Here is a 22,792-nt window from a genome sequence, read left to right on the forward strand (position 1 = left end):
GTATCTATCTCCTAGGGCTACTGGGAGAATGAGGCACAAATGAAAGCATTATCAATATTATTGTAACTATTACTAGAATATGTAATACATAGGGGCCGATTATGAGCATAATAAGGATCTGAGAAGCAGAACAGAGAAATGAAATCTGCAGCCAAGTTCTAAAGAACAATAAAGATTTTTCTGTGTGACAGAGAAAAAGAAGGGTATCTGACAAATAGAGATTAACCTAGCAAGGCTTGGAGGGAGGCAAAAAGAAAGTGGGTGACAAGCTGAGTATACTCGTGGTGAAGACACAGTACCAGGCATCCAAGCTGCAGGTACAGGAGGTGCAGAGGAACTAACAAACACAGAGCAAGGGAGGCTGGGATCCGAGGAGGGCTGGGGAAGCCAGACTACAGAGCTAAACATCACCCTGTAGGCAACGACAGCCCAAGAGGCAGGATGTCATAATAGTTAAGAGCATGGATTCTGCATCTGAATCTTGCCTCTACCTCTTAAGAGCTGTGTGACCTTAGGCAAAGTACCTAATCTCTCCAAGCCTCCACTTTCTCGCCTGTTAAAATGGGTTGTAGTGATGATTAAACGAATGTTCAAATGCACAGTGTGTTAACAGATCTGGGCACACAGGGACATATGTCAGCATCTGCTTATAAAAGGCCTATGTCAACGGAGATAGCCCTGCAGAAAATTCTCAGCAGCTGGCAATGATACAGTCAAGGATTTGAGACTGCTTTTCTACTGTTCAAAACACAGCACCATGAAAATAAATGCTCTCTTTTTGACAAAAGCTCCCATGGTCCATGAAAAAATCAACTTCAAAGGAACAAAGTCAAAACTGGCATGAAACACACACACAAACACACACACACACACACTACTAGGTGACATGACTCTGAATTAACCTAGACTTTATCAGACCTGGGTTCTATGCAAAGTGGCAGAATGCACCATTTAGGAGATGGATCCACACTAACTTCAAATGATGCAAAAGGTTGGGATATGTATTGGTGAGGGGAAGAGGAAGAGTTGAATGTTCAGTCATGACTGCTGAGACAATGTTTAGGGCAAGAACTTACTTCCAGATCCATCCTTGACTCTAGGTCCTTCAGGTTTGGCCTCAGAAATAATGTTTGCATTGGCATTATTCTCCATCTCAATCACAAAGTCACTGTCTTCTTCGAACTCAGGGTGGCTAAAGATCCAGTCCAGTGCTCTTTCCAGGTTATTATTCTAATAAAATAAAACATTTTTATGATGCATGCAGTCCCTGGGCCTCATTAAATCTTGACCGTTTGAACCAGATGACTAGTAGATAGGGCAAGAAGCCTGAATTCATTAGTCCTAAGTGCCTCTAAGCAAGAAGCTCTTACTCTGCATATGATATGCGGGCATTCTGCAAGTCTCCTGACCCAGGCTTGTGACTGGATTCACTGGGAACCAGTTCTAAGCAGCCCATCAGCATTCCAAAGCCCCTGTCAGTCTTGGATTAGCATTTCTGCAAGGAGATGCTGATCATGATGGTGCAGGATACTCAAAGGGATGGCAGTCAAGTGCAGCCCTTTCTACAGCCGCAGAGACAGCACACACTACCTGCCCTAGCAACTGCATTTTCTGCAGATGATTCTACAAGATAGCAGGGGACCCACCTCTGTACTATTTTATGTCTCCTCTCCCCAAATGTTGGGAGAATGGTTGAGCTGCAGTAGAGACAACTAATTCTTTGGTTAATGAGTTATTGTTTTAAACTGACCTCCATGCAGCTCAAATCAATTCAACATGAAAGCATTTCTGTCTTCCCCTATTTGTGATCCCACTAGCAGGTTAAAGAACTTGTTTAGACATAGAAACTCCAAGGAAACCCTCTAGCAAATAAAATTAGTGGGCACAAGAAAGTACCCTAAGTGAGAAACTCCAGTTGAGATATTTTGAGCATTTTACAAAGACACATCATTCCAGCCACCAAGAATGAGCCAGTCAAGAGCCAATGTAGCTTCTGCAACAGATACTACAAGGTAGTATCCCAGTCAGGATAGGCATGGAGGAATGGGTGACAGACATCCACTCAAAAATGGACCAAGATGTGGCAAGAAAGGGCGGGTTAAAAAAAAAAGTACTTTCCCTGAATATTAAATAGATATCATATTGCAAAAGGAAGATTTCTATCCATGCTCCAGTTTCATGGTCCCTTCTTTCCCGATAATATCAGGACATTCCTAAGTACTGGAAGAACCTCTCTTTTAAAAAAAAGAAAAACAGCAGCAGAGAATTCTAAGGTGCCATTCTGTCTTTCTTGGGGGCTTTCAAGAGACATTTCTCCAAGGTCTCGATATCAGAAAAGCATCATTTTCACCTAAAGAACTTTCTTATACATCTGATTCAAATGTATGATATGTCAAGATCATTGTACTGTCATCTGTCATGTGTAACTAATTAAAACAAATTTAAAAAAAAAAAAAGAACTTTCTTATTGAACATGGAATCTCATGCATCCCTCTTGCCACAGCAAGCTCCAGGTAAAATCTGTGTTCCCCACTAACAAAAACCCAAGATAATATGGAGTTTCTTGCAGTGTGGTCATCTTGCTCCAGATTTATAATCTCTTTATTCTTAAATCCAGTGCATGATTTCTTCAATCATTTAGATTAACTTTACATATACTATATGCTTGCCAGTTTTTATGGGCCAAGGTGGGAAACAGATAAACGTGATTTAAAATGACCACAGAACATTGCAAAGTCTCATCTGCTCTGAAAGAAATACAAACCACTTCCAATAAGAGGGGGTTGTCCACACACCCAGTCCCTGATGCTCACCGTTGCTCGTAGCGCCTGCACAGCCTGATTTCGCTGGAATCCCATGGAGGTGATGATAGCTACAATCTCCTCTGGAGGTTGATTGTCCAATCCAGTAGCACCAAATACAGAGGCTCCAGCAGATGCTGCTCCTCCATAACCAGGGATGGTCAGCGGTTCAGCAAAATCTGAGGAAAATGAGAAAATGATCACACTCAGCCTCTTTCATTTATTTTATTTTTTTGTCTTGAAATAAGCAACATTTTAGAGCTAAGAAGGAAAAATACTTACAACATTAACAATATCAAGTCAGTCTGGGACTGGTATCAGGAAAGACATATAGATCAACTGTACAAAATTGAGAATTTAGAAATAATCCCATCTATCTACGGTGAACTGATTTTCAATGAGACTATTCAGTGGGAAAGGCCAGTCTCTTCAACATAGGATGCTGGAACAACTGGCTAACCACATACAAAATGATGATGTCAGACCCCTACCTCATATATGAGCAAAATTAGCTCAAAATGCATCTCTGACCCAAATATAGGGCCTACAGCTATAGAACTTTTAGAAGAAAAGGGAATGTAAAATGGTTCGGCCACTGTGTAAAACTGTTTTGCAGTTCCTCAAAAAGTTAAACATGGAGTGACCACATGACTGCAATTCCTCTCAGGAGAATGAAAGCATCTATTCACACACAAAAAGAAAACATGTAGTACACAACGTTTACAGCAGCATTCTTAATAAAAGATAAAAAGTGGGAAGAAACCAATTGTCCATCAACTGATGAAAGGATAAATAAAATAAGGTATGTCTGTACAACAGAATATTATTTGGCCTAAAAAGGAATGAAGAACTGATTTATGCTGACAACACATGAACCTTGAAAACATGATGCTCTCATATGATTCTATTTAGATGAAATGTCCAAAAGAGGAAAATTCATAGTTCCAAAAAGTAGACTCAGGTCACCAGGGTCAGGGAAGAGCTGAAGAAGGATTGCTAATGTGGACAGGATTTCTCCTGGGTAGACAAAAGTGTTCTAAAATTAGGTAGTGAGAATGGCTGCATAACTGAATTTATTAAAAACCCTCAGAATGGAGACTTTAAATGGATAGACATGAGAATTATATCTTAATAGAGTAGATAAAAGAAAGGCTAACTAAAGGGTCTCTGTTCCTTTACACAGATGTTTCCATTTGAAATTTCATCGTCTCTTCATTAGAAGTATATCCCACAGCTGGGCGCAGTGGCACATGCTTGTAATCCCAGCAGCTCAGGAAGCTAAGGCAGAAGGATTGTGAGTTCAAAGCCAGCCTCAGCAACTTATCAAGGCCCTATGCAACTCAGTGAGATCCTGTTTTACTGAGTTGCATGGCTCAGTGGTGACACACCCCTGAGTTCAAACCCCAGTTAAAAAAAAAAAAGAGAGAGAGAGAGATGTATAGCCTACATCTATCTAACGATCATTTTGCTACTGCAAATTAAAATAAATGAATAAAGGGACAAAGTATGCCTCAATAAAGCTGTTATTTAAAAGAAGAGAAATAAAGACAAAGATTGTGACTTTGTGTACTATTATAGCAGATTATGAGCTGAAATGTTATTTTCCTGGGGACATATCCAAAGGAGACAGAGAAGAACCAAGGCTTAGCATTACCAAGCATCAGACTCCAAAGCCATTCCACAGTCCCACCACCTACCTGGCTCTTCCATGTGAACAATTATCCAGTTGAAGGCCACCTCGGCTCCCATGTTTCCCGTGAAGTACACAGCCTTCCGACACGCTTCCAGAGGGAAGCCCATCTCGGCCAGCTGCATCACTGATGACTCATCGATGTCAGAGGCTGTAGAACAGGGTGGGACACTCTCAGGTGAAAAGGTCACTCTCCATTTCTTCTTACCTTAGTTGCTCTTCCCCCCTTATCCACAGGCTACCCAAATAAAGCGCTCTTCTGTTGGTGTTAAATAATGGCTCATTTTGTCCTAAGCCATCTAAACCCTAAGCTATTTGAGGGAGGAAATGGCATCCTCAACCTCCATTCACACTTGAGGAAACTGAGGCTCAGAGATGGTAAGTAAATCATTCCAGGTCACACAGGCAAAAATGGCAAAGCCAAGGTTCCAACTCAGGGCTGAGTGGCTCTCACGTTCCTGAGCGCGTGGACTACCTAATCATCACGGCATTGGTTTACATTTACTGCTTCCTCGACTCACAAAGAATGGTTCCCACCCAGGAAAGGCTAAACACACACACACACACACACGCACGCACGCACGCACGCACGCACGCACACGCACATGCACACACACAGAAAAATGACACTCTGCTAAACTGTCACAGAAAAATAACTACTGAAATATTTAAAAAGTTACATACGGTCTATCAATTGGTTCATCAGCCGATCTGGAAATTAAGGGAGAGAGCAGAAAATGAGACCAAGCCCTGTCCAAGAGTTTTAGAAAAAGAAAAACCATCAATCCAGGGCATTCCCTAAACCCTTCACCCCTAAGGGCCCCACACAGACCACTGCAGTCTTCATAACATAAAGTGATTACAGTCATGAGGGAAAATAACAGGTTTGGGGCATTTAGAACTGATAAGACATAATGTTCTGATTAGCATCTTCATGAACTCAATTTTTCTCCCAGTACTTTTAAGAAGAACTCTGTATAATTACAAACCAAGGACTCTGTTAGAAACATTGGAAAGCATGAGAGCTATGCTCATTAACCAGCCTGTGCTTCTGTGATGCTCATACATCTCCTTCCTACCCCCTCTCAGGAACCACCTGTCCACATGACCCAGAGGGCCTCCTGTGCAGCTCCCTTCTCACCTGTCTCTATAATTTAGCACGTGACTTTGCATTAGAGAACAATTTAACAGAGTCCTGCCTTGACTCCTATCTCACTCCTTGGGCATTCCTCTCACCCTTCTGCAGGACTGAACATCAGCAATAACCTTCACTACTCAACTGATGGGAAACCTGGCAGAGGAGCCCAGAGGGCCCTATCATTATTAGCTAATTTACCTAATGAACTCATTAGGAAGACAAACGGCAAACAGGTGAGCAAACAAAGCCAGAATGAAACTGATTTAATCAGAAGAACTAAGCTAATAATTAAACCAAGAAATTTATGACACTGTTTTTCAACCCATGAAGGTAAAGCACCTATTTTTTGCTTGTACTTTTCCCTTACAGAGTTATGTATTCTAGCCAGGTGCCAAGGCACACACCTGTGATCCCAGTGGCTCAGGAGGGTGAAGCAGGAGGATCACAAATTCAAAGCCAGCCTCAGCAACTTAGCAAGGCATTAAGCAACTTAGCAAGACCCTATCTCAAAATAAAAAAGATAAAAGGGGCTGGGAATGTGGCTCAGTGGTTAAGTACCCTTTGGTTCACTCCCTGGTTCCAAAAAAAAAAAAAAGTGTTGTATTCTGAGGGCTGGGTGCAGCTCACTGGTAGAGCGCCTGCCTAACATGTGTCAGGCCCTGGGTTCCATCTCCAGCACTGCAAAAAAATAAAGTTCTAGATCCTGAACGATGACCAATTTAGTGATCAGAGTAAGAGGAAACTCAAAGCATGCCCTTGCTAAGAAGCAGTGACAAAGTTGGAGAGGTGAAATCTGATCTAGACTTTTTAAACCAACACACCCTGTTGAATGGCCCTTTTCGGTTGTCTCGAGGCATTGGCGAGAATAACACAGTCCCCTAGACTATGAGCCACTGAAGACACCTCTTCCCCACAGGCAGGAAACAACTCCTTTTCCCATTTGGGGGAAGCAGAGGGGGAGTTGAAGGGAGAAAGCCACAGCCAGAGACAATACAACCTAAAAACTCTCCCCCTCAACTACTCATGATGGGTCTGTGCCCTTGTGGGGTGAATTTCTAGTTTAAAGTTGCAGCCACGCCTCAATTCTGTGTTATCTATGGTGGGCCACATGGGCCACATCACAGGAAGGCAGCCACAGGACATCACTAAGAAAGTGATGGTCCTGTGGAGGAGGGTGGCGGGTGCAGCATATGCTCCTGGAGGCCGGGTACCTTTTGAGTCATCAGGAATGACTATGGGGGGACTGATGTCTGGAAGTTCCTCCTCTCCTGGCTGTAACCCCCTGGCTCGGAGGTGGCTGATGTCAAGTAGGTCTGGCATGTCAATAGAAACGTCTGCAAAAATGAGAGACATAATATTCACAGGACTGTCCAAAACTCCATAATCACCTAATTATAAAACCAGGACTACGGAATCTATCTGCATGTGTCTAGGCAGAGCTGAAGGAGCGGTCAGCACACAGATCACCAGACCAGCAGATTCATCGAGAATAATGAGAGGTTAACGGAGAATTTGGGTAAGTATAGAGGGCAGCAGGATTTCCCACTCAACGGAGAACAAATCCATTGAGCCAGAGGTCACAGACTGGCAGCTCATAGATCAGTCATGACCTAGACACATTCTATTTGGTGTTTTTCAGATGATGGCAACATATTCCAATTTTTAAATCTTTAAAGTTCATTTAAAGTTTCAGGTTTCCAACTTATTTTGAAAAACATGAAGCAGTAGCATATTCTTATACAGTAACAACTACCTGGAGTTGATCTTCAGCTTCTACTTGGACACTGGCGCTCTGACACAGACCCCGATCTTCCCTATTACCCCTACAACCCCAAACATCATATTCACACTCTGATTCTTATGGCAGAGAGATGATTTTCTCATCTATGTCTTTACCAAGATCATGGCTGTGTATTTCTTATCCCAGCCTACGTCTTTCATTTAGTTTACTACACCCTGTCTTTACTAGGCATTTGAGTCTGCAATCCTAGTTGACAGCTTTCTCAAATCATGATAGGTACTGTGATCTAATAAATAATGAAGTTCTAAAGAAATTCATTAAATCTCAAGTGCATGAGTCCTAGGGACACATTTTTCTTGAAACCCTTTTTTGGTTCAGTTGTTATTGTGTTGACTTACTCATATACAAAATTTATAATAGCATGTGGAGACTTAGCATTGCATATATTCAGATAAAATAATAAGGAAAACAAATTCAAATGCTGGGGCAGGATGTCTTATGGCAAGCAAACAGAACCTGAAAAATTTTGTCCCCCAAACCATTTATGATTCTGGGAATATATATCCTACTTTAGAACAACTCAAAGAACAAAGTCAAGTTTTTATTTAAATTTATTTTTTAATTTCAGGGGGAAGCAAAATTGATACAATTTTTCCTCATGAGGAAAATTCAGGTTCATTAAAAATTCAGGTTTAGCCAGGCACAATGGTGCACACCTATAATCCCTATAAAGCAACTCAGGAGGCTGAGGCAGGAAGATTAAAAGTTCAAGGTCAGTCTCAGCAACTTATCGAAGCCCTAAGCAACTCAAGGAGACCATGTCTCAAAATAAAAAGATTAAAAAAAGGCTGGGGATGTGGCTCAGTGGTAAAGTGCCTCTGGGTTCAATCCCCAGTATCAAAAAACAAAAAACATGTCTAGCTTTAGGACTCCATGATATTCAGCAAATCAATAAAGTTTGATTCAAATTTTTGTTCCTTATAGAAATTCCAAGGATAAGGAAAAATAAGGAGACTGTTTCCAAAGCAGGCCAAAGCCTTTAGAACAAATCAGTTTCTTCTCTCAGGTACTTAAAGGCTCTCTCAGGGTCCAGCAGAGAAGCTGGGTGATCCGCATCTGCTCTCAGCCCCACTCCATCCAGAAACCATCCCAGCAGCCAAAGCAAGGGCCCCTGGTTTTCAGTGGCCCTCTCCAACACAACTTCCCTTGGCAAACAATGGCCTTGTATCTGACAGTGCCCAGGGGTCCTGGGAATCCTCCAGTGGATTTTACATTCTTTTTACCTATCTCCTCTAGCGAGTGCTTGGTTAGCCATAAGATTTGCACTGTTTTGTTTTCTTTTGTTTCCATAAGTATTCAAAAACATAGAAACTGTAAAACAGGCAGTCGTAAGTACCTGCTTGGGAAACTACACATCGCGGGGTAAAACTATACATCTTTTCCACAGCACGGAGGGCAGCCTAACAGCCTTCATATTCAATCCTGATTGTAGAGAAAAAGGTTTTAAGCATTGTCTGGAAAATTAAACTCTAACAATGGTCAAGGGCCTTTACAATTAGCAAGAATAAAGCCCAATGAAGTCAGAATCACATCCCATTTTTGATTGTTTAATGCAACCATTTCTATTAGATTATTAAGGAAATTTGTATGATTTAAGGGAATGTCACTAGCTACACCCAACTGCCTCAGAGGCAAAGGAGGGATGCTAGGAAGAAGGCATACTCCAACTAAGGCTACTCAAAGTGTGGTCTTTGGGCCAGCAGCACCTGGGAGCTTGTTAGAAGGACAATCTCAGTCCACCCCAGACCTGCAGAATCAGCATCCGCATTTTCCTAAGATCCCAGGTAATTTGTACGCACGGGAGTAGGACATGAGAGCCCAGCTTTCACTCTCAGAATCTGGTCATTTCCACACCCATTACTGGAGGGGAGTGGACTGGTATGTGGTCATTTTAATCATTAGTGCCTATCCTGTATTCAAAAGGGAAAGGCAGGAATAATGGAAAAAAGAATGTGATGGAACTGTTTGTGGAGTCAATGACATGGGCTCTGTCACAGGCCATGTGTTTTAAATGGCAAAGTTGACATTTTAAGCAAAAGCATGCAAAAGATACATACCAAATTTTTTGGGAACCCAGTCAAGACCAAAAGTGAACTTCTTTATCTGCACGACCAAGTATTCTGGGAATGAGGCAAAGCGGGACGTTCTGAGAAACATAAGGGGATTACATTAATCAAATGAGGTCAAAAAAAAATGTGAATACAGTTCACGAAGCAAAATAAGCTGTGTCTGAAGCACACCTGACAATTCCTGTGACTGGCCTGAGCACACACACACACACACAAACACAGTCATAAAGTGTGCACACACTCACTCCTGCTCACTCCATCTGGCCTCTCCCCAAGAAGAAAATGTTCAATGTGGAAGAATCTTGTCTCTTGAGAATGATTTGGGCCCATCTCAAAATTATTACTTTCACTTTGCTGCAACACTTTATATTTCTGAAACGTACTTTCAAGCATTGGTTTTTCTAAACTCCTTACTGGAATATAGCTTCTGTGTTTGTAGGTGTTCAGAGGCGTGTGTGCTTTATAGCACTGAGTGGCTATAAAGCTCCCTGAGTGATCCTGAAACACCTATCCTTCCATTCCCACTGAGAATCACTACCTAACCACAAAGAATTGGCATATGGACAGCTTACTGGAACTTTGGTTGAGGTGGACTATTAGAAATTCCAGGGCCTCATTAAATAGTACTGTACCTAAATCCATTGATCCTAAAGGTAGCTATGTTATGGGACAATTATATAAACTATCTAAATCTGAGACTTAAAATTTAAAATTAATAAATGTGTGCAATATCTTGTGTTCTCTCAAACTTTCAGAAAGGTCAAAATACCTGAGCTTGGGTTTGACAGTTTTATGCAGATTATTCAATTTGTATACCAAATTTACACCCCAGGATTAGCTCATTCGCTCCACATTTATAACTCTTTTTTGTAGTCAATGTGGGTGTGGTAGGTGTGTGTAAAAAAGAAAATGAATACTAGACAAATATTACAAGTAAAGATTCTAGAACTCCCTTGCAAAGACCCCACTTTTCAAATCTGAACCCCGGGGGCCTTCTATTTAGAATGCATCAGCCCATAATTCACAAAGCAAATGCAATGCTGCCCTCTAGTGTAAAAGAGAAGCAATAGCATAGGGCAGAGAACACTACAACAAGAGCGGAAAGATGTGGATTCAGGTCTTTATGTCCCTCAATGTGCTCCAAATCTCATCAAATCGTTGACACTCCTGAGACTCTGTTTATACACCTTAAAAATGGATTTATTAATAAAATCTACCTTCCATGGCTGTGTAATGTTCACGAAATAGTATAAAACCACTTGGCACAACAGAAAATGTGATATATGCCTAAGAAATTGCCATGAATTTTGTTAATCCTTGAGGTCTGACACTGAATCAATGTATTGCTGACTTTTATTTTACCCCAGACAAGTTATGTAAGCCTCTCTGTATCCCAAATTCTCCATCACAAGGATGGTAGGCAGCTATAGGCAATAACATAAGGGAGCCATCCAGAAAACAGGAGCTTTGTCATGCTAAGGAAATCCTGGCTTTCTCCAGAAATTTATATTATCTCTAATTAGGTTTTTCAATCTTCTGAAAAGCAGTAATAAACATCACTCTTATTCAAATGTAGCAAAGTCCTCAATTTCAACAAAACCCAACAAACTCCACTGGTATTATATTTTCAACTAATGCAAAGATGTTGCTTTTCTGACCTTCTCTTCTTACAGTAAGTTAAAATCTGGAAAATACCTAACAGTGAATTCCACCAAAAGTCATCACTAAATCAATGATTTTAAATATGATGCAGGAGTCCTGAGGCTCTTGCCATGGCTCTGGGTCAGCATCTAGGTAAAGTTTTAGCTGCCAAATCTATGTGGGTGGTGGGCAATGTGTGGTTGGGGAGGGCATGGCGGGGGTCATTTGACGCATCACCTAAGAGGGTGAGAGATCAGGACACATGTCTCCTCACTGGATTCACCCTAAACATTCTTTATTTGTCTCTACAGCCTCAATAGGGGCTCTAGTTGACCCACACACGTAGCAACTGCTCAATATGAACCTGTTCATTTCATCTCAAAAGTAACAGTATTCTACATCCATTAATCCCTGTTCAGGGTCATAAAATTTGTTAAATATAACAATGTCATAAATTATGCTCTTTTATATACTCTTTGTTCCCAAAAATCAATTCCTGGAATTAAAATTTTTCTTGAAAGCCGTGCATTTTTAAGAAAAGCTATCAGTATATAAATCATTCCACTGGTCTAAATGGACATATAATTTACTTCAAAAAGTCATTATGGGAATTAAATGAGTCAAAACACATAAAGCCCTTAAGAGTAGGTCCTGAAAACACCATTGACAACCTATTAACATTATTTAGAATATGCCAATTGTTCGCTAATTACAATTAAGGCAAAAATACTATGAAGACTTTTTATTAAGAAAAAATACAAGCTACCCCTCTCCCTAAAATGATTGTCTATTTTATTAAAAATTTGGCAAATAAAACATACACACACAAGAAAATTCTACCCCTTTTAATAAGTACATTGAAAATACGATAATTAATCAATCACTCATATAATTCAAGCACCCCAAAAAAAAGAAAGATGAAGATTAATAACATTGGCATCCTGCAGTCCCTCTGTGCCAGGCACTGTGCACAGCGCTTTTAGTGGCTTAGCTGGCTTAATCCTCACCTCAACTCTGGGAAGAAAATACCTGTATTATACCAGTTCACAAATGAGGAACCCAGGGCCTGGGGAGGTGAGGTCAAGTGGCCAAAGTCTAGACTGGAGATTCAAGGGCCACACAGCTGACCTAAAGGGTGTGCTCTAGAGCCTACACCACGCTCTTCTCTGCATGACTGATAAAGGGTGAGTGGAAATCTCTCCCTCTCAACCCTTTATTGAGAGCTGTTTGAGGGCAGGAGCCACATCTTGCTCCTCTGGCTATCTAGAATACACTAGGGGAACAATAACAATTGCTGGGTGAATGAACATTTCAGACCCTAATGTTCTTCCCAGACATGGTCCATTTGGGACCACATAAGGGAAGGGCCATCATGTCAGGTCCACAGTGACCCACGAGGTCCACCAAGATCTTTAGGACACCTTTGCCTCTTTCTGGCCTTTCAGGCTCTGGGTCTAATGAAAGAAATGTTCAAGTTCCCAAATTAACATTGTATAGGCTGAGTCACGGCTGGAAATAAAAAAGCAAAACTAATAATGTTTAGAGTCCACTAACTGATTTTCCCGAAGACAGTATTTGATCCAAGCATAATAAAGAATAAGGAAATCTATATAAGCCTGTTAAGGAATAGAAGATCCTTACATAGTACAGCATTTAAGAACTTAATCTCTAAACTCAGTCAGACCTGAATGAATCTCAAGTCTACCCTTTGCTGGCCAATTACTTCTTTTATTGCCTCATCTGTAAAATGGGAGAGTAATGGCACCTACCTCACACTACGAAGAGGACTAAATGCGATAACCAATGGGAACTGTCTGACTCATGCTCTGGCAATAAATGTGCAATAAATGATCATTGTTTTATTACTTTTAACATTTTTTTTCTTTCCAACAAGAACCATTTTTTTCCATTACTAACAATCATCATACACCTAGTACTAATTCTTTCACGTATATTAAAAAAAAAAAAAATAGCAGGGCATGTGTGTGTGCAGAGAAATAGTTACTTTGAAGCACTACAGAAACTCCTCAAGGATTCTAGATGTTAGCACAGCCCACACCTGAATATTCTGGTAGCATTTGATGGAGAAATTTCTCCATTACAGATGGGAGAAGAACACTGGGGAGTGACTTTGCCCAAAACCCAAGACAAGCCGAGAAGTGCACACAGAAGAATCCGGATCTCCTAAACACCAGCCCAGGGCTCAGAGGATCTGTCCATCTGTGGAAAGCAAATGCTTTCCAGCCCCATTTTAAAGATGGGCCTTTTCCAAGTGTTGAGAAGGCTCCTTCCTGGCAGGTCACATGCAGGGAATGGCAGGCCTGGACAGAGTGCCGCACCCAGCACGCTAAGGCACCAGGTCACTGTTCCGAAGAGCAGAGAGGGGTGGCCAGGGTCCAGGGAAAGGAAGAACACTTCCATTCTGCAGCTTACACCTGGCCTGGGGATTTCTAGGCTCCCAGGTCCATGATCCCTTTCTACGCCCCATACAGAATCACAACAAAAGCACAAAGAGAAAAGAACAAATGTTTGAAGAATCTTCAATCCACAGTCAATGACTAAAGAAACTCCTCCATCACTAATGTGCTGCGAAGATTTCTCACTGCCCAAAGGCGTCTCCAAGTTACAGCGAGGTGTCTCTCTCACATGTCATCAGCAAGGACACAAACACACACACATGCACAAACACAACACAACACAAATATGTCTCTCTCACACACACACAAAACACACAACCCAACCCGGAATACTGGGATGAAAACTTACCCCAAGATGGATAGCTAACAACTAAATGAACTATTAGTAGTCCTCATTTGAGTATGGATCTTTTTAAAAATTATTTTAAGAAAACATGGCTTCTTTTTTTTCTGTTTTGAAATCAATTGTCTTCCTTTCCCATTTTTAATATGTGAAATCTCTAACCTGAAATAAAGCAGAATCCTGAGAGATGGGTTCTGCAGAGTATAACTGATTCCAGGCTTGACTGTTCCTTGAGGTATGGTAAAAACAACCAGCAAAAGCTCTCCATCCTTCACTGAGCTTTGTTTGCATCAATTGAGAGTTCAAACTTAGCCTCAAAGAAGGGCCAAAGAATATCTAAAAGTAGCAAAACTCCCAGAGCCAAACTTGCAGACCCTCCCTCATTTCATAGGACTATAACTCTTTCTGCAATTAAGTGCAGCAACAAATAGTATGTTAGCAAGGACCGACTGTATCAAATCAAGTAAGGTGCCAAGTACAGAAAAAAAAATTGCATGGATCTGACAACCAGCTTCACAATATGAACAGAGGACATCTCCTGACCAAGTCCTGATCAGCTCCTTTGAACAATGTTCAGAAGCCCTTATCCACACTTTGAGGTGACCTGAGACTCCGAGTCTTCAAATGGGAACACAGTCAACCAAGTTCAAAGCCAAATCTTGATTACAGAACTAAGAGATACCCCAGTGGAGTTGAAATATTGAAGGCTGACATAAAGAGTTTTATAATTTCTTCATTAATCATCATTCTTGTCACCTGGGGATGGGGATGTGTCTTGACTGTAAGCTCTTCACACCAACAAAAATTCAGAAAAGAAAAAAAAATTAAAAAGAAAGGCAAATTCCTAACAAAGAACAAATCAAAATGTTGCACTAAAAAAAAAAAAAAAAAAAAAAAGCACTCCCTTTCCTTCTTAGTGCATAATATAAAATATAAGCCTGTCTTAAAGTACAGGTCTCAGGTAGGTGTAATCCTTGACCATCAGAGGGTATGACTCATAATCCAATCCCACCACACAGGAACAAGCATGTGCAGACTCCTGGAACACCCGGCCTCCTCTCCCTTACCCCTGTCCCCACCTCTCAAGGCCCCGCCCTCCTTGACCCAGGACCACACACACTCACTTCACACCGGCAGACTTTGCTTGTAGGGCGCTGCTCCAGAAATCATCAACATTTTCTGGTTCAGAAAAAGCCTGAAGGCAGGCACTGAAGGGTATCTTGGCTCGCACCAGCTCGGGAAGGGGTCTTCTGTTGGCTTCTGCTTCCCTTCTCGTTAGTTCATAGGCAATCAGTTCATCTGAATGAGAAAAAAAAAAAAAAAAAAAGAATGACCTTGCAATCCCTCTGGTCTTCTTGAAAAGAAAAACCTCCTCTTTGAACAATCTTCCCTGAAGGCTTCTTGGGCTAAGTCCGGGTCTGAGAGAGAGAGATAATTGCCCTTCTCAGATCCAGATAAGGCTCATGCTCTCTGGAATGTCTTTGGAGTAGCACTGACAGGCTGCAACCAGTCATTCACCTTTTTCTCTTCCTGTTTGAGACTGTGCTTGGTTCAGATCATGCATGTGATATAATAGTGCATGAACCTGGTATTTCATTTGCCTAGAGGTCAATCCTGGAATTGCCCAAATGCCACCCTCCAAAACACAGACCTTCACCCCAGAGAACTCTGAAGCTAAAAGAGATCCAAGGTCTCACCTCTTCCCAAGCCTCTCACTCCCTTGTAAAGAAACTGAGGCCCAAGTTCAAAACCAGTTCATCACTGACAAAGTCAGACTTAAAACCCTGATTAGCACCCCCCTACTACCCCACAAATGAGGCCAGAAAGGGATGCTAAATTGTGTCCAGTGGTCAAATCTTGCAAAGGATCAAACACAAAAACATGGAAATATTCCTGTGAACTTTATAAACTGTCCTAAAATAAAATGACCAAAGGAGGAGTTTTTAAAACATAAATAAATAAAGAGAACTACAGCTCCTCAATATCACCAGACCCCATGGTACACATTTTCTGATTTGGTTCCATCAGCAACTATGGTTGGTCACAGGTTCCAAGGTGTTGTGGGGCCAAGGAGGAGGATGAAAATGAGGACTACAGTTTTCTGCCATCACACCTCCTGTGACAATCAACATTGCCAAGACGGCTGCCTGTCAAGGTTTTCAGCACCTCAGATGTCAAAGCAGCCCACCTGTCCACCCGGAAGCCTCTTTGTATGATCCCTCCTTAAGTGATCAAATTCTGAGGGAAAAAGAAGTGAGTGCACAAGGAACCTCCCAGGAGTCAGCAGATCTGTCCCTGGAAACTAACTGCAGACAAAACTTCACAGGTATTTTGAATGGCCTTTCTGGTCAATTCTTTTCCTTTGTGACCAACTAACAATAACAAAAATTCATTCCTGACAGGTCAGTTTTTAAGCCCATTTATACACACATGTATTTTCCAATTTTATTTCCTATTTCATTTCCCTAGTCCACAATTACTTGATGATGCACTTATATGTGATAAGAACATTAAGGGTTCCTAGGGACCAATTTCCAGTGACTAAATTGTAAATATCCTTTTGAGAAAAAAGATAGTTACCACCTTTAAATTATAAATGGTGAGTTAGAGACCATGGGATTGTGAAAGTGGCTAAAATCAAAATGGAGTCACTTTTGTCAAACCCTAACAACAAAAGTACACTAAGCAGGGAGGTTTTGAAAGAAGGGATGTCATCCTTACATGTCTGATAACAAGAACTGTCACAAAAGACTGTCGGAACCACAACCTCACACAAAGTCCACCACAACCTTGTACCGAAGATACTTCTGTAAGGACACCTGCCCAGTACTGTTCCTTCTTCGATAGAAGCCACCCTTATTACTGATCACTGAACCAAGGATTAATGTACGGAAACAACTCACATTATTCTCCTCGTTTTGCCCTTCAAAACTTCCCCCTTTCCTCAACCTCTTGGAATACTTACAGAGTTTCCTAAAGCATGCACATTCCCTTTGCAATGCAGCTCCCAAATAAACCCACTCATCTTTGGGGAATCTCTCTGTTATTTAGACTGATGGAACTGAGCAGGACATGTAAGTCAGCAGCCCTGAGATGGGCAAGAGAGACCAATTAACCCCAGTTCTTAAAAAGAAACAAACCATACATCCCTATTTCTCTACCTTGCATGATGGATAACAGCTTAAAAATTGGTCAAAAGCTATATGAGCTTATAGAAGATGGAAATCATTTCATCTGAAAATCATTATGATCATCACTTTCCAACTACAATAAGCTGACTCACTCTCTCTCTCTCTCTCTCTCTCTCTCTCTCTCTCTCATACACACATACACACACACACACACACACACACACACACACACACACTGGAAAAGAGGTCACCCACGGAAATGTTGAACTTCACAAAAATGACCAGCTTCCAAAAGATAAGCAGTCCAATAGCAATTTTGCCTCTCTCTTCTCTGAGATATTAATTCTAATACCATTCATCTATTTTGCCTGGGAAGGACTGGATCAGACTGATGGAAGGAGAAGAAACTTCCAAGAACCTGTCAATGCTAAGGTATCTCTAGCTTGTTCTCCCTTCCCAAGTCTCTAGACCCTTCTAATGGGCCTTGCTCCTACAAAGTGCCCTGCCCCAATTAACATCCCACTAGAGGTGCCATAAACAGTGCCAGATTCGAAAGCCGACTTATTTCAAGAGATTGACCTCTACTTACCTCTTTACACCAAAAAAGGCAGTCCTGACCTGATCATTTCCCTCAGACCTCACAGGACTACCTATGAGGGATGATGTCAAAGAACCTTCTACCTCCACCATTACAAATAATTTCCCCCAAAGTCACACTGACTCCAACCAATTGGCCAAATTTATAGGCATTAAAGTAGGTTCCACCCAGAATGCCTCCATAAAACCTGCAATGCATTCCAAAGTCCCGTAGGGATTAAGGAAAAGGTGACAGGTGATGTGCAAGCCAGATGCCGACAGGTCTCAGCCCTGGCTGCTCCTGAATCCCCCCTTCTGCCTCTGGTGCAGGGTTTTCCCACACAACGCCACACGGGGCTGGTTTCCAGCTCTGGAACAGTTACCCTTGTTGGTTGCTGCCTCCATGGCCACGGGCAACTGCATCAGGTAATCCACCCTCTCCGTGTAGCGGACTTTCCGGGTCTGACAGCACTGAATACGCTCTTCCACCAAAAACCGAAAAACATCACTCGGGTTTTCTGAGCCGATGCGGTTCCTCTGAAGGTTGGATCATATCACATTAGTAAATTTAGCAATGTTTAACAGCCACGAACAAAAATTAACATAATATCAACTGTCAACCTACTATGAAGACCTGTTTTACTAAACATTTCCCCTGCTCATGAAAGTCCATCAGAGTACTTTACAACAAAACACTGGAATTTATCTGACATCCAAAACTGGGGAATTGGTTAAATAAATTCTAGTTCATCTGTGAAGTGATATTATGCAGCCATTAAAAATCATGGAGGGCCTGCAGGGCATAATGGCAAACATCTGTAATCCCTGCAACTTGGAAGGCTGAAGCCAGAGGATGGCAAATTTGAGACCAAGTGTCAGCAACTTACTGAGATCCTGTCTCAAAGTTTTTTTCAAAAAAAAAAGAGATAGGGAGGTAACTCGGCAGTAGAGCACCCCTGGGCTCAATCCCCAAATACAAAAAAAAAAATCATGGCCGAAGGACCAACATAACATGAATGGAATTAGAAGAAAGAGAGGGTAGGACCCAAATGTAAAAGAAAGAAAGGGAGGAAATAATTGTCCTGGAAAAATTAAAGCATGTATGATGTGACCGTATAGATGGATTTTGTAATCAGAAAGAGAGGCGGGGGGGAAAGATTGTTGTTTTTTTTAAGGGGAGACAAAGGCCTTAGGATTTTCAGCAGCTTTTAAAAACCACAGTATTTAATATGACTCAACTCTGCTGAGAGCAGTGTGACCTCTGAGCTGTGCAGGTGGACACCAAGTACCGCGTGGGGCTCTCCAGGGGCTCTGTTTAGGGACCAAAAACAAAGGCCAATGAAATAATTGATAAACACACCTATAATATGCACAGATTAAAAGAAGCTCTGGCAGATCCACCAGCCTCTGGAACCCAGGGCTTGAGGAACAGTCACATCAAGTGCCCTGGGCCCAGAGAGCTGCAAGACAGAGACCGAGGTAAGGAGAGTTGGGGCATTTTGGTCACACCACAGTGGACTCCCACGCGCACTTCTACAGCTCTCTGAGCATTTTGGAAGACTCACCTCTACAAGATTCACCAAGTGCAAGAAAAATTCCTGGGCATCCTGCTGCCTGTTGGAGGAGAACTCTGGGTGGCTCTTGCTGACAAAGGCCTTAAACATGCGTGGAGAGATCCCATTCTGTTGAGGCTAAACAGAAAGATAAAATTGACTTACAAAACCTTCACACACATTGACAGGCAGAGCAGAGCTGATCGTGAACTTCATTTCTCACATGAGAACACAGAAGCCCAAGAAGAGTAGATAAGGATGAAGGCTAACATTCACTGGGTGTTTAGCATCGGCCAAGCACTGCAGCCTTATGGGAGAACAGGCTGGGACTCTTTCTGTGGACTCAAGACTAAGGACAGTGGGTGATAAACACTCCACCCGTAAAGACAGACACGAGGCCCATCTTTACAGGACCTGCTACATGGTGGCCAAACCACTCTGTCACAGACCATTTCAGAGCTGACACGTTAGGGAAGGTAAAAAGGAGGATGCTCCACAGTGTCTCCCCTCTGCTCCCTGGGGGTACAGAAAAGAACCTCGAGCAAAGGTCAGGGTGTTTGCAAGGAAGGAAAATGGCATTGCATGGCCCTGTGACCTAACGCAGAGCTTCCCAAAGTCCTGATCCACCCTGCACTGTTTGTGGATCAGCACACAGGGAGCTCCTGGGAGCTGGCGGGGCTTGCCCCTCACCTGGAGAAGCAGGAAGAGGCCAGCTGCAGCTGCCAGGAGGGCAGCATGGGAAGAGCAGGAGGCTGGGGCGAGTATGTCAGGACAAAGATGATGAACTTCCCCGGGGGCTAAGCGGGTAGCTCAGAAGGCCTCCAGGCATCCCCCCAAAAGACCCAGCACATGCTGGTGAGCTGTCTGCCAGCAAAGGAGGCTCAGGATGAGACCTGGGATGGAGGGTTCAGAGGTCAGAAGAGAAGGACCTCAAGGAAATGTCCTTGCAAGGTCTCTGAGATGGGGAGGTGAGATGTTGGAGGGGGCATCTCAAAAGAACCACTAATGTGTCCCCACAAAAAAAGGCCAGCCATGTCACAAAACATGTGACAGCCAAGAGGGGGCCAAACAGCACTATCTAGGTGAAGTGGGTCCCTCTGGATGAGGTGGGTCCCTCATCTCCCCATCCTACTTGACCCTCGACTCTGAAGGGGACAGAGGGAATAAAAGGAGGCAAAGAAGTGGATCAAGGACAAAAGGAAAAAATAAAATTAAAATATATATACAAATCAGTGACACCCACCCTCCTGTACTACTGTTTCCTAAGACTCCCGACTTGGTAAAAGGGAGAAGCATTCAAGTGGCTTTGATATGACCTGGACTTTTCAGTATTAGAAATCTAGAAAACTCACCTACACTTCAGGAGGTAGGAAGATTCTACATGGCCTTTGGTGCTAGAGGCAGGCCCCTGATAGACCCATGTCCCAGCTGTCACCCCAAGTTCACCCACCTGACAATGGTGACACCTGTTGACCCATTAATACCACAATAACCCCAGAAAGTAGGTTCTCTGCTTATCCCCACCAAGGGAAACAAGAGACTGGCAGAGAAGGGCCAGATGAGTGGTCTTAATGACAGACGGCCATGCAGCTAGCAAAGCAGAAACAGGGTGGACTCCAGGTTCGGCTCCGACTCCAGCGTCAGGCTATTTGAAGCAACAACAAAGCGAACCCTCTAGACACATGTCAGGGAGCACTGAGCACGTACCAGAGCTCAGTGAAATACACCTCACCTCGGCAGTGGCGCCAAAGGTGGTTCCTGCCCTCTGCAAATGCGATGGCTGCTACTTGCCCCACATTTGATAAAACCTCCACTTGCTTACCTACCAAGCCACATTCCCCTGCTCTGACAGACACCCAGAGAACCTGCCATCTGGGCCATCACTGGCTCCTGGCACAATTAAGACTTTCAGCCCACTTCTGGCTCATCTCCATGGCCTGACTGGGTGCTATCAGGGGCAGGCCCTGTCTCACGCCTATCTGAGTTCTCATGGACGTCCAAGGGCCAATTCCTATGGTCTGGAGTCCCTGACGGATTTGCAGAATTACTGTCAGATTCAACAGGTGAAGAGAAACTCCTTTATCTCCCTGCAGCCAAAGGCAGCGCTACACATAATATCTCTCCAATGCACCCATTCTAAGCAATTATTTCTCAATTAATTCCAGAGAATTTTCCCCTCTTGCTGAGGGCTTACTGGCCTAGTGATCCAGTACTTACTGACCACGTACTCTCTGCAGGGCATTACTGGGAGTTCTATTACTGGGAGTTCTGCCCTCTAGGAGTTTATATATGTACATCACACACATACACACACACACACACACACACACACACACATATACACCTGTTGTTAATGTTAAGAAACACTACAGAGGACCCAAAACAGTGCTAGTAGCCCTTTGAGAATTCCCCAAAATGGTAGTGTTTGGACATCTGAGGACCAGGAACCAGAACATAAATGATCAGCTTACATGCTTACATGGCTTCAAATGTGCTTCCAATGCTAGACAAAGGCCGATTTATTCCTGACCCAGTTAATTTTACTACCTGTTACACATCCCCCTCAAGAGTATGTAAAGTTGTGCCTTTCTTCACTCACAATGCTAGTGTGTGCCTACATAGCACCAGCTGACACAGGCATGCAATGATGGTACCTTATCTTGGCATAATGGCTAATATTTATACATTCATCCAACAGTTATTTACTAAGTACTAGAAAATCTCAGACACTATTCCAGGTGCTTGGATAAAAAAAAATTACTGGGTACCAGGCACAGTTCTTCACACTGTATATGCATATTTTGCTTAATTTATCCAACCCCAAGAGGTGATGATGAATATTATCTCCACTTGATAGAAGGAGAAGCTGAGGCACAGAAGGATAAGCAACTGGTCCAGGGTTGCATTGCGAGACCAGTCTCTCCATTCCCTCTCTCGAGTGTCCTAATGCTCTTTCTGGTTCACCCTCTCATCACTGAGTCCAGCCAACAAGTTGCCAAGAAGAGAAGATAGTACGTCCTGGATTCTGGAAAGGTCTTCTTCAAACCCAGCATTGCAGGCCAGTCCAGCAATGATTTCTCCACTCTTAACAGTACGGAGACATCATGTGGGATTCCCATTTGTGCACTCTCTGTTTAGGTACTCACACAAGTAGGCATTCGCTGCCTGCCACTGAGGGCGTTACTTCTTACCAGCTGTGATTCGAGTGTGCTGTGGCCACCAGTCCCCAACACAGACCACAGAGAGCAGTTGCTTTGGAAAATTCAACAAGTCAGTAAATTCTGAAGAGCTGGCTATACCTCTATGCCACTAAGTGGTGATACAACTGAGAGGAGAAGTTTCATTAGAGACCCTGGTGACAACCACCAGAAACAGCCCTGTGGTTGGAATGTGGCCCAGCTTCATTCATTCCCCTCCCACCTCTTCCCTTCTGTGCTTATCTTCTTTCTTTGTTTTCCCTTGATCTTTTTTTTTTTTTTTTTTTTTTTTAGTGGGAGAGGGAACTAGGGATTGAACTCAGGGGCACTCAACTACTGGGCCACATTCCCAGCCCTATTTTGTATTTTATTTAGAGACAAGGCCTCACTGAGTTGCTTAGTCCTCGCTTTGGCTGGGGCTGGCTTTGAACTCAT

The 22,792-nt window shown here is 42.7% G+C and overlaps 1 protein-coding gene across 2 annotated transcripts in view; it reads right to left on the minus strand.

The window, feature by feature from the left end:
- The window catches only part of Usp13 (ubiquitin specific peptidase 13), a 133,631-nt gene that overhangs the window by 44,285 nt on the left and 66,554 nt on the right, over positions 1-22,792 (minus strand). For both annotated transcript variants that reach the window (XM_071615446.1, XM_027942181.2), the window contains exons 11-19: positions 19,173-19,298; positions 17,991-18,144; positions 15,025-15,199; positions 9,488-9,576; positions 6,841-6,963; positions 5,176-5,202; positions 4,499-4,642; positions 2,814-2,980; positions 1,077-1,230 (exon numbers count right to left, since the gene is read on the minus strand). In XM_071615446.1, the coding sequence (XP_071471547.1) occupies positions 1,077-1,230; positions 2,814-2,980; positions 4,499-4,642; positions 5,176-5,202; positions 6,841-6,963; positions 9,488-9,576; positions 15,025-15,199; positions 17,991-18,144; positions 19,173-19,298 (1,159 nt within the window). The remainder of the gene's footprint in view (positions 1-1,076; positions 1,231-2,813; positions 2,981-4,498; positions 4,643-5,175; positions 5,203-6,840; positions 6,964-9,487; positions 9,577-15,024; positions 15,200-17,990; positions 18,145-19,172; positions 19,299-22,792) is intronic.

Source organism: Marmota flaviventris, chromosome 8 (assembly GCF_047511675.1).
Source record: "Marmota flaviventris isolate mMarFla1 chromosome 8, mMarFla1.hap1, whole genome shotgun sequence".
NCBI lineage: Eukaryota > Metazoa > Chordata > Mammalia > Rodentia > Sciuridae > Marmota > Marmota flaviventris.